General features: G+C 35.0%; 1 protein-coding gene across 1 annotated transcript in view; it reads right to left on the bottom strand.

The window, feature by feature from the left end:
* The window catches only part of COPB1 (COPI coat complex subunit beta 1), a 31769-nt gene that overhangs the window by 4079 nt on the left and 15288 nt on the right, over positions 1 to 12402 (bottom strand). Inside the window, exons 12-18 of the mRNA XM_036861078.1 lie at positions 11503 to 11599; positions 10233 to 10393; positions 9244 to 9364; positions 5264 to 5491; positions 4919 to 5098; positions 2599 to 2743; positions 1446 to 1565 (exon numbers count right to left, since the gene is read on the bottom strand). Coding sequence (XP_036716973.1) covers positions 1446 to 1565; positions 2599 to 2743; positions 4919 to 5098; positions 5264 to 5491; positions 9244 to 9364; positions 10233 to 10393; positions 11503 to 11599 — 1052 coding nt within the window. The remainder of the gene's footprint in view (positions 1 to 1445; positions 1566 to 2598; positions 2744 to 4918; positions 5099 to 5263; positions 5492 to 9243; positions 9365 to 10232; positions 10394 to 11502; positions 11600 to 12402) is intronic.

The raw sequence follows: 12402 nt of genomic DNA on the forward strand, positions 1-12402 counted from the left end.
CTCCAAACAGCTCTTAATATTGCTGTTCTCTTGGATTCGGTTTTCAAATCTCCCCTCTTCTCACTCTTTATGCCCTCTTTGGGTGATTTCTTCCATTTCTGTGGTTTTAAAACAAATATTCATCTCTACTTTAGACCTCTTGTTCAAGTTCCAGACTCATCTCAAACTGCCCTTCAATAACTTAAGACACTTCATTACTTAACCTCAAGTTTAACTTATCATCTCTCTCAAATTTGTCCTTCTCTCCTATGTTCCGTTTTGGTGATTAACATAAACACCAACCCAACATACCCAAGCAGGAAATCTGAGCGTTGCTCTAGCCACTTCCTCTTCAATCAGTAACCATGTCCTGGACATTCTATCTCCTTAATATCTATTATATTCAGCCCTTCTCTCCATCCCAGCCACTACTGTGTTGGTTCAAACTCTCCATCATCTCTCACCTGTGCTACTGCAAGTCTACTAGTTAATCTTCTTGCCTCTTCCAATCAGTCTTCTTTAGTGCTGCCACAGAAATATTTAATCATGTAACTCACTCACTAATAATTCCTCAATGGCTCCCCTCTATATCCAGGATAAAGTCCGAAATTCTTAGCATGACAAGTATAATATAGCTGCCACTAACCTTCCCAACCTCCTTCTCTTCTACCACCACCCTCTAGCGCACTCTAAACTCCAGGTATATCAAACTACTTGCATTTGTTCTAACTGAATCTCTATCTGTAGCCCATTTACTGATCTTTTAAAACCCCACTTGAGCTTCAGCTCCTCCACAATGCCTTTCCTTTACCTTTCCTCCCAACCCCCCACCACTCTGAGAGAACTGACACAATCTCTTCATAGACTTCCACTTCACCCAGCACAGGCTTCTTTCATAGCACTTACCGTTATGTACTGCACATATCTACTTCACATATCTGTTTTCCCTTACTCAACTAGAAGCTATCTGAGGACAGAGATTTTTTTGTTCCTACCACAGAAATTGCTTTTAAAAAAAAGAAAGCTTATTGACTGAATACCTCTGTACAAGCTAATCCCTAGGAGTTCCGGCAACAAATGCCTATACACAGTTTGAGACTCAGTTCAAATGTTATCCTTTGATAACATACCTTCCTCCTTTATAAAGCCTTCTATACTGTTAGCACTTTCCCTCTATGATCCCAAAGCACATAGTGTATAAACTAGCCGTTATCACATTGTATTGTAATCTATTATTTATCTATCTCCTCCTTTTGCTTGACAGTTTGAGGACAGTGACTCTATCTGGTTCATTTCTGTATATCCAGAACATAATACAACACTGAATAGCGTAGCAGATGCCCCATAAATGAATGAATGAATGAATGGATTCAAGTCCTGTCCTCAAGAAATGTCACACAGCTACTCATTACAGAAATTCGTTAATAAAATATCCAAACATCACATGCTATAAAACAATTCCTTACCTATATTGCCAAAAATTATTCCATTTTCTGTTGATGCTACTTTGACATTAGCTTTAATATTTGCAAAGTCATGTGGAGCAAGAGTCAAAGGAGATGGCTTTTCCACAAGTTTCAGGTCCCCTGAAAAAAAATTTAGACATGGCTAAAAAGACATACATATTAACCTCTCCAGTCGTAAAACCTTAAAATGTATATAGCACAATAGTTTCTATCAGAACAAGGAACAAGAGAAGGGTTATGATTCAAATATAAGGACAAAACAAAGAAATCATTTAACACTATTATTCACATCAAAATGCACATTTTCTTTTAAAAGGTAATGGGCTTCTCAGAATAATTCTATATTTAATTAATGTGTGTGTGTGTGGGGGCGGGGGTGGGTACTCTGGGCATACTGCTTTATTTCAGTGAATGGATACAGACGTCTCAAAAGCTTAAGTCTTAAACTATACACTCCATTACAAAGATAAAACAATCTGAAGAAAGGACTGCAAATTCTTAGAAACACAGTTCTTTATATAGGCCTCAAGCTATGCTGAGGAAGACAGGGCAGAACTATGTTCTACCCTGATTTCTTAAAGTCCCTTAACTCTTGCTTAAGCCATATGGAATTTCCTAGGTGCAGTGCACTGTTCCTGTATACAATTTATATTTTCCAACTTCAAAGCCATATGTATAAATGATCAGAGAAAGTCTGATTTCTTCTTCTGATTAAGAAGAAGAAAAAAAAAAATCTAACACTGCTAAATGTGATAATGATGTATTACTTTGGCCACACATGGTATGATTAGTTATGGACTCAGAAAATACCTCATTCTGTACTAAGGCAATTAAAACTTTAAACTACTTGGTAAATCTGTAACTTAAACAGCTCTTATTTAATCTAGAAAAACTGACATATGATAGATCAAGCTCACTGAATAAACCCATCTAGAAGTACCAAGAACATAAGCATAAGAAAGTCAGTATCACAGAGGTTCAGAAAATTGGAGTAGAAGGAGACTAAATATAAAATGTAAAACTAAGACTTGATTCAAAATGTCACAAAGGGCTCAAGAGAATTCTTATACTAAAACTTGTGCACTTCTCTTAACAATCTGTCATAAAGATTTACTATGTAACGATATCTTTCCCTTATAGTAAATTTCCTCACCCAGAGTAGCTAACTCTAATGTGCAGTTCTGCAAGGTATCACTGGTTTGGTTCACAACAAGTACGTCCAGGACGATATCATACTGGTTGACATGAACATAAGCTTCTGCATATACAGGGTCTGAGAAACCTGTCAATTGGGTGACCTGTCAAACAAAAATAAAGATAATCAAATGACTGAGACAATTTAACCAAACATATCCTAGCCAAAGGACTCAGTCTGTTAGGTAATTAACAGATGTGCTTAGATTAGACCAGTCATTTGAAATGTATAATAAAATTGTTTTGTAATGTAGAGATGGTAACTGAAACTTAGACATTAAAAATAACAGGTCCTACACTTTACAGCTCAGTAGGTAGAAGGACGTTAAATATGTTCAGCAAATACATTAAACATTATCCCAACTTAGGAACTTAATAGATTTTCATACATTTTCAGTTAAATCCCTAAGCACCTAAACTCACTAGCTGTTACCCAAACTCAGGAAAAATAATTACAAGCAAGAAACACTTGTAATTCCAAAGATAAATTTTTAGATGTTCCCCCACCAAAAAAAATTTTTTAAGAAACATCCAGGGTATATATAACATTTTAAAAATGTAATACTGTCACCAAAGACATAAGCAACAAAAGAAAAAAATGGGTAAATTGGACTACATCAAAATTACAAATTTTTGTACATCAAAGGACACTATTAGCAGAATGAAAAGACAACCCACAGAATGGGAGAAAATATCTGCAAATCATACATCTGATAAGGGACTTGTATCCAGAATATATAAAGAAATCCTACAACTCAACACAAAGAAAACAACCAGCCAGATTAAAAAATATGCAAAGGACTTGAATAGACATTTCTCCAAAGAAGATATATAAATGACCAATAAGCACACAAAAAGATGCCCAACATCACTAATCATTAGGGAAATGCAAATCAAAACCACTATAAGATATCACTTCACATCCACTAGGATGGTTACTAGAAAAGAAATAAAAAGTAAGTGTTGGCAAGGATATGGAGAAATCAGAATTCTTCTGCATTGAAGGTTGGAATGTAAAACAGTACAGCTGCTATGTAAAACAGTATAGTGGTCCTCAAAAAATTAAAGCAGAATCACTATGATCCAGCAATTCCACTTCTGGGTTTAACCCAAAAGAAATGAAAGCAGAACCTCAAAGAGATATGTGAACATCCACATTCATGGCAGAATTATTCACAACAGCCAAAGGTGGAAGCAACCCAAGTGTCCATCAACAGATGAATGGATAAACAAAACGTGGTGTATATTCACAGTGAAGTACTACTCAGCCTTAAAAGGGAAAGAAATTCTGACGCGTGCTACAAAATGGATGAACCTTGAAGACATTAGGCGAAGTGAACTAAACCAGTCACAAAAGGATAATACTGTATGATTCCACATAAGGTACCTAGAATAGTCAAATTCATTGGGATAAAAAGTAGAATGTGGTTGCCAAGGGCTGAGGGAAGAGGGGAATGGGGAATTATTGTTTAACGGGTATAGAGTTTCAGCTTTGTAAGATGAAAAAATTTCAGGGGATATAGGCGGTGGTGATGGTTGCACAATAATGTGAATATACTTAATGCCACTTGAACTGTACACTTAAATATAGTTAAGAGGGTAAATTTGATGTTATGTAAACTTTACCACAATTTTAAAAAATAAATTGGAAAATTTTATAACTGTAATATTGTCAATATCAATTCCCAATTCCAAGGGAGAAAAGTGTTTCAGTAGTTCCTATTCTGCCACTGATCTTATCTTGGGCAACAAAACCAATTTGAGACTGTTACTCATCTAATGGAGGAAGGATTAAATCAGATTTGTAAATTTAATATCTGAGTAGAGAGAGATTAGGACAATTTTCCTAATGAAATCCTATTCGGAACTCAATATATTAAGACTATAAAAGTGTAACTGTCCTGTTTAAAGTAGCAGGGGACAGGAGAAACTTGAGGGCAGGGTGTGGGGGAAGAGGCTAGTGCCCTACCTTTTAAAAGCTTTAGTCAACCACAAGGATCCCTCAGCGCTATGTTTCAGTTTATGGTAATTTGACACACAACTGGAACAAGTTAAAAATCATCTCTGGGACTTACAGTACCATCATATAGTAAAGTATCAGGTTCCACCGAGTTTCAATTCATGTTTAATGACCCTATCAATCAGAGTAACTTGACAAAAACTGATGCTGTACTAGTTATTCTTCCTTTAAAAAAAGAGCAAGACCAACAACTTCCTGATTATTACTTTCTTAAGTAGCCAAGTTAAATAACTCGCCAGTGTATTTGACATTTTGTTACCTTGTTAAGTTTAGATGCTAGAGGATCTGCTGCCTCTTTCCTCTGTGTGTTACCCATTGCTGCCAGCAAACTCAGCTGAAACTGATCTTCCTTGCAGTTCATTTCATTCTTAGCAGTTAGTTGCATGAAGGAAATGGGGTCATCAGGCTGTACTGTCACATTTCTCTTTTCAGATTCTTTCTATGTTGAAAATACAATATACCAACTTTCTTTAATATGGAAAAAAAGATAGCTTTTTGTAGGCCTTCAATAGGGACAAGCCCTCACACGTTGAGGACTGAAAAATCAACAGCAACAACAATAAAACCAAAAAGCACTGTTATGGCTTTATCATATATACCTTACCTTTTGGGATAATTTCTCTTCTTCAAGTTTAGCAGATAACATGTGAGAAAGGGACTGTCTGCATTCCTTATTGAAAATGTCATTCATTAAAGGTGAACATTCAGATAAGACCTTGAGGCACAGGGAAATTCGATCTACATCATCATCTGTAATTGGCTTCTTAGGAAGAGAGGATTTTCCCAAATGCAGGATAGTGGCCATGAGCAACATTGCCTCAGCAACAAAAGACTAGATAAGGAGAGAAATGGCTTATTTATTGTCAGGCTTCTCCAAATGCAATAATGTCACTTTATTATAACTCAGAATCCAAGAAATAAACCTAATTTTCACTTCACCTGAATAAGATTTCAAATATTTTAGATTTTATCTCCCTGTTTTTTTGCACCTTTTTCCTTCCTTTCTATTCTAACTGCCACCCTCTAAAACCTTCATTAACCCTTAATTGATAGAAGTGGTTTTTAAACTATTTTCTCTTACTCTAACCCCTCACAGGCCAATGCTTTTATCTTTCCAACTACGTAAAGTTAAAAGAATGATACACTTTTCATGGATTGTTAATATTCTGCTATAATTGCTTTCTTACTCTACCTATATAGGTACACTTATTTTTTTGGCTTAACATATGAAAGTAAGAATCTTTACCTCATAAATGCTTTAGCATACATCTCTTAAGAATCAGGACAGTTTCCTTTATAATCACAATATCATCTCACTTAAGAAATGTAACAGTTCCAAAATATATCTACTACACTCCAAATTGAACTAAATCTTCCTATTTGTCACAAAAAAAATTTTTTTTTTAATCCAGGATCAGTTTCATGCATTTTATTTGACTATTATTCTCCTTAGCCCCTTTTAACCTAGACCAGTCCCCTGGTTTTCTGTGTTGTTTTCCATCACAATGATTTCTTTTAAAGAGCCCAGGCTAGCTCTTTTAGTTAGAGTACAAGATGGGTGATGTTTTGCATACCTTATTGTATTGCACTAGGAGGCACATAATGTCAGGTTGTCCTGTTACTGGTGATGCTAAGTGTGATTACCTACTATCTTAATCTTTATTGGGCACCAATCATTTCACTCCACATGCAAATACCTTCAATGATTTCCTACGGCCTTCATGTTGAAGTCCATATCATTCAGCCTGCTATTCAAGGTCTTCCACCAGTGAATTCGACTTAACTTTTTTAGTCTCATGTAGCATTATCCTGACACATACTTTATGTCTTTGTCAAAATGTCTTTGGCTAAGTATTGATCAGCATACATACGTGAAAAAACTACCAGAAGCCTGGGAAAGAACCTCAGAAGAGTAAGTGTGATAATCCTTTGAGCCTAGATATTGTCTCCAGAAGGAGGGGAAAGAGGAGGGGGACAGAAAAAAGTAGCTAAAGAAATAACGGCCAAAAAATTCCCGAATTTGATGAAAACTACAAAACCACATATCCAAGAAGCTCAATGAACCAAAAGCAAACAAGAAAACCACACCAAAGCATATCCTAATCAAATTACTGAAACTTGAAATTATAGTGATAAGGAGAAAATCCAAAACCAGCCAGAAGAAAACGGGACACATTACACACAGAGGCACAGGAGCTACATCTTGATAGTACCGAAAGCCAGAAGACAATGAAGCAACATCTTTACAGTACTAAAAGAAAAAAACTGTCAACCTAGAATGCTATATCTGCAAAGATATCTTTCAATAATGAAGGAGAAGGACTTTTTCAGACAAACAAAAACCAAAAGAATTAACTGCCAACAGACCTGCACTACAGGAAAAGTTAAAGCAATTTCTTTAGGCAAAAGGTATATGATACCAGAGAGAAAGTCAGATCTACATGAAAAAATGAAAGTGTCGGAACAGGCATAAATGAAGGAGAGCCAGTATGGTGATAAACAACCAAACTTCCTTCTGCCTTGTACCAAAGGTCACAAACTTGCTGAACCAGGTATGTTACCAGAAACCCGGTTCTCTAAAGCAGGTATCAGCAAATGGTCTCCCAACTTGCAGAACTGAGACATAAAATGCTGGAGATTTTTAAAAAGCATAAATTAAAGAACAGACAAGACCTGAATAAATAAATAATGGCCCACAGAGAGTTACAAAGTAAATTACTGCCCATAAATAAAATTAGTCAATAAAAAAGAGATAATATACCTTGTAATTTACCTGACCCTCTAAATCTCATTTATGGATTTATAAGAAATCTATATGATGGAAATTTTTTAAAAAATCCTTTGAAAGTCCCTAATCTAAAAATAAAATGTCTAATTATATGGAGGTTTGAGTAAATGAAAGAATCTAATGGACTATTATGCAGCTATTAAATATTATTATGATTAGGAAGGGTTTAGAATAACATGGGAAAATGTTATGAAGTTAAGTGAAATGGCAGTATTGTAAAACACAAAATGATCACTACTAGGGGAAAATGTGATCATTATTAAAAGCCATAATAAACTCTTTCTGAGGAAGGAAAGATTTTTGTTACTATATCTGGTAATGTAATTCCATCTTTTGATGTTTCTATCTATCTCCACCACAATATTAACAAGATTTGTACTTCAGTGCTTTAACCATGAGTGACTTTTTTTCTCATTGGTTTTTATTACATCACTCCTTATTTTAGCAATGTGAAAAAAGATAAGAACAAAAATAAAATTAAAAAGTTCACAATTTTACCACAGAGATTTTTTTTTTTTTTTTAATGAAAGCAAAGTAAAGATTTTTTTCAGGCAAATGTAAGCTGACAGAATTCATCAGCAGCAGACCTGCATTATAAAAATAATCAAGTTCTTTAGGCAGAAAGAAAATATCAGATAGAAATCTGCATTTATACAAAGTTATGAAAAGCACCATAAGTGGTAAATATGTGGGCAAATAAACTTTTTTCTCATTAAAAAAAATACTTGGAAGAAAATTGACTATTTATAATGGATGAATGGATATACAGAAACAGCAGCCTTGAAAAGGAAAGAAATTCTGACAATGCTTCCATAAAAATGAACCTTGAAGACATGCTAAATGAAATAAGCCTGTCACAGAAGGACAAATATTGTATGATTCCATTTATATTAGGTATGTAGAATAGGCAAATTTATAGAAGGAGAAAAGTAGAATGGTGGTTGCCAGGGGCTAGGGGAGGGAGTATGGGGAGTTACTGTTTGCTGGGTAGTTTCAGTTTGGGATGATGAAAAAGTTCTGGAGAGGGATAGTGATAATGGCTGCACAACAATTTGAATGTACTTAATAACACTGAACTGTACATTTAAAAATAGTTAAACTGGTAAATTTTATGTTATGTACATTTTACCATGAAGAAAAATATGAAAAAACAAAACCAAAAACCCACCCAGGAAGGTACGTGAACTTTGTCCTGTTCCCAACTCTCAACTTCTTACAACTTGCTAAGTTATGTCCACCCCCTTCCTTACCTGAGTCTGGACACTAGATAAATAAGAAATGGTGCATATATACTAAAAAGATAACTGACTATTTAAAGCAAAAATAATAACAATATCCATCATAGGGTGGATAACATGACATGTAGAAATAAAATATAGGACAATAACACAAAGGATGGTAGTAGGGGTTGGGTGGAATGAAAGTACATTATTGTAAATTAGTATACAGTCAGAATGGTCAGACGCTACGACGAAGGTATGAACTGTAGAAATGGGAATACATTTAAGAGGCACTTCTAGGGTAAAACAGACAGTAACTGACAGGATAAAGATGCTAGAGGGAGAGACATTTCCTTCACTGGGCCCTGACTAATCCCAGCAGGCAGAAATAACCTCATAAACCCTTGCATCACTTCCACTGGACTAATCACACGCTACTGTTATTACATTACTTTGTCAATTTTACAATCATTAGGTTATATATATGTTATGCTATATCACTTTGTCCATTTTCCCAACTAGAGCATAAGCTCTCAAGATTCATTTGTTGGGTAAATGTAGGATAAATGAACTTACATTTTGCTTTTTCTTCTCTTGAACCAAAGCTACATAGCGCAAGGCAACCTTGGTCAGAGTTGTGGCAAGCGAGGCAGCCACAAAGAAATCTCCATCCAGAAGGAATCCTCGCAGGGGAGGTCTGCAAAGCAATCAGGAAAAGTGAAAGCCACCAACTTCTCAGCCGCAGGCAGCTTGTGTGTAAACGACTCAAGGAAGCCTACTGAATGCTCTCAGTGCCACCCTTCAGTGATACGGATCTCAATTATGGTTCCCTCTTTAGCTCTCAGAATAAAAAAGGAACAAGAAAAAAACACATGGCTTTCACACTTCTCTTCAATGATAAAAAAGCTAAATGAATAGGGAAAGAGAAAATGGTTAAAGGTGCATATACCGAAACCAATGAGCTACATTCAAACCCCAGCTTATCTATTATTTATTGTGTCCCTCTGAGTAAGTTGCAAACCTCTCTTAAGCCTCAAATTCCTCTATAAAATGTGGTTAATCAACAGGATACTGTCAAAGACTATATGAGACAAACTATTTAGCCCAATGCCTAGTACATAGTAACCATTAAAATTTTAGGCAAATTTTCATCAACTTCACTATAAAATTGAGAACAAAATAAGGAGGAAAACATCAAAATTTTATTCCATCAATTAGAAGTGGAAAATCTTCAAAATGTGTTTTCCAAAGGCAACAAAACTCAAATATCATCAGTTACCTTCACTTAGCATTTTCTACATAAGTAAAATAATTTTAGTTTAAACAGAACACAGTTATTTCAATGAGAACAGTTATAAGGAGCAGAGGATTAAAACTATTAACACAATTTCTGGGAGAAAGAACTTAAAACATCGTTCTCCTTTCAAGTGTCTTATATGGCAAAAATTTCCATTCAGGTCAAAAGAGTAAACTATCAATAATAAGAAAAAGAAATCCTTTGAGCGTTTTAGACACAGGAGTAATCATAGAGGTGTAGCTGGCAGGGCACAGGTGCCGCAAATTACCTTTCTTCCTCTTTCTTTGTGGGTCTGGAACTGCTAAGGGCACTCTGTGTTGCATAGGTGCCCATTTCAGTTACCAACTTCTGAACTGGCCCCACAGTTATTTCTTCTTCAGGTTTTAATTCACCAGCTTCTTTTTTAATTTCTGACTCTACAATTGGGATCTAAAAATCAATTGGAAACATCAATTTAGCAATAATATCAGTAGCAAGCAAAACATATTTAAACATTCAATCATTTCTATAGTTCTCTACAGAACTATTCCCACAATGGGATTTTTGGAACTTGGGACTCTGCTTTCAATTTTCATTCCTTCCCAGGATAATGTAGTGAGAACAGGGGCATTGGAGTTGGATGCCACTTTTAGTTGTATGGTTCTGGGCAAATTAATTAAACCACTTTGAGCCTCAGTTTCCTAATCTGTTAAATGGAAATCTTAATTCTTTCCACACAAGTTACTTAATAGGAAAATGCTTAGGACACTGACTAAGACAAAGGAGATACTCACTAAGCCTTATTTTTCTTCTCCATCCCTTCCCTTGAAATACTAACCAAAACCAGCACCCATCCTTCCATAAAATGAAATAAATCTAACTTATTTGTACATAATAACTTCATCAACTTCCTCTTTTAAACCAAATGGATACTATGTATTTATTTCTCAACACCACTCTATCATCTAACTTAACAGCTCTAAGAGTCTTCAATCATTATCTATCGACTCCTTTATTATATAGATGAAAAACCTGATATCCAGTCAGGTTAAGGAACTTATATCCAAAGTCCCAGAGCTAATTACTGGCAGAAGAAAGACTGGAATCCAGGCTCCTAACAAGCACTGTTCTTTCTATTCTACCATATGGTTGTTTGCATGAGGAAATACTGCCAGTTTTAGTACATAAATACATATTCTAAAGTCAGCCCTGTTCTTATAATATATGCATTCTTTTTTCATAACACAGAGGATTAAGCAGAGTTTTACAAGTCTTTTTCTTTTTTTAAAACACAGAACTTTTTGTTCAAATAAAATCTTACCCAGAAGGGTAAATAATACAGACAAAAGAACAGGTGTTATGGCTCAACGCAGGGGAGGGCAACTCTCCTAATTTCCCATTGCCCAAAGGCTTAATTATCTGTGTAATTAAAATTTTTTCAGTGTTCTTTAGCCCAAGCACTACTAAATAAAAACACAAAAGCAAATCACCACATAAAAGTCAGTTTACTAAAGTAAAAATCACCATATAAAGTAGCATTTACTAAAAGTAAAACATACCTCCCCAAGGGACCTGCGGACCTCAGTCATCACACTCTGAATGTCTTCCTTGGTACTACAGTATTCTCCCAGGATCCATAATGCTCCTCGGTAAATCCTATAGCAAGAATACAAGTTCTGAAACACTGATTCTGCCAACAAGTCTTGAAGCAGTGATCTTTCTCTGTGAATTTAAGCTTAAGCAAGAAAACAATATTCTGCAGTTGTGAGGGACTATGGATGAAATATTAAGGAAGAATATAACAAAGACACTAAGTTTCTTTGATTCTCTCTTGAAATCAAAAGGATTAAAAGGAAAGTAAGTGTCTTATCCATCATTTTTAGGAACATTCTACAACTGGTAAACCCAGTAGTAAAAATAAAATACCAAAATGTTTCCCAGAAAGGTGTTATCTCCCATTTAGGACCAAATCTAAAGTAAATTTGATTTTATAACTTACCACTACAAAAAATGTATTATTTTAATATAAAAAGTAATTCACTGAAGAGGCAGGATGCTGAAAAGAACAATGAAAAAGGAAGGAATGCAGAGGATCACAACAAAAAGACCAAAAACATAAAGAAAGCAACAATTTTCTAATTAAAAAATGTTAAACTGAATAAAGTCTTCAGTCATCTTTTCCCTAAGATTTTCATTAAATTTATTCAAAAAAATTCTAGAAACTGAAGCTCTAAGAGATTATGGCTGCCAAAAGCTAAACTTTGATATGTTTTTTTTTGCCAGAAAGGAAGCAAATCTTTCTCACTTCCATAAATATCAATACATTTTCATATCATAAAACCAATTTTGTAGTCCCTTCTTTTCTATACAGGCAGATATAATGCAAGTCTACTACAGTCTATCAGATGATTTACATGAAGCAAAACTTGGATGCAACGTCCTTTCTCATTAGCAAAGGC

Source organism: Balaenoptera musculus, chromosome 8, assembly GCF_009873245.2.
Source record: "Balaenoptera musculus isolate JJ_BM4_2016_0621 chromosome 8, mBalMus1.pri.v3, whole genome shotgun sequence".
Lineage (NCBI taxonomy): Eukaryota > Metazoa > Chordata > Mammalia > Artiodactyla > Balaenopteridae > Balaenoptera > Balaenoptera musculus.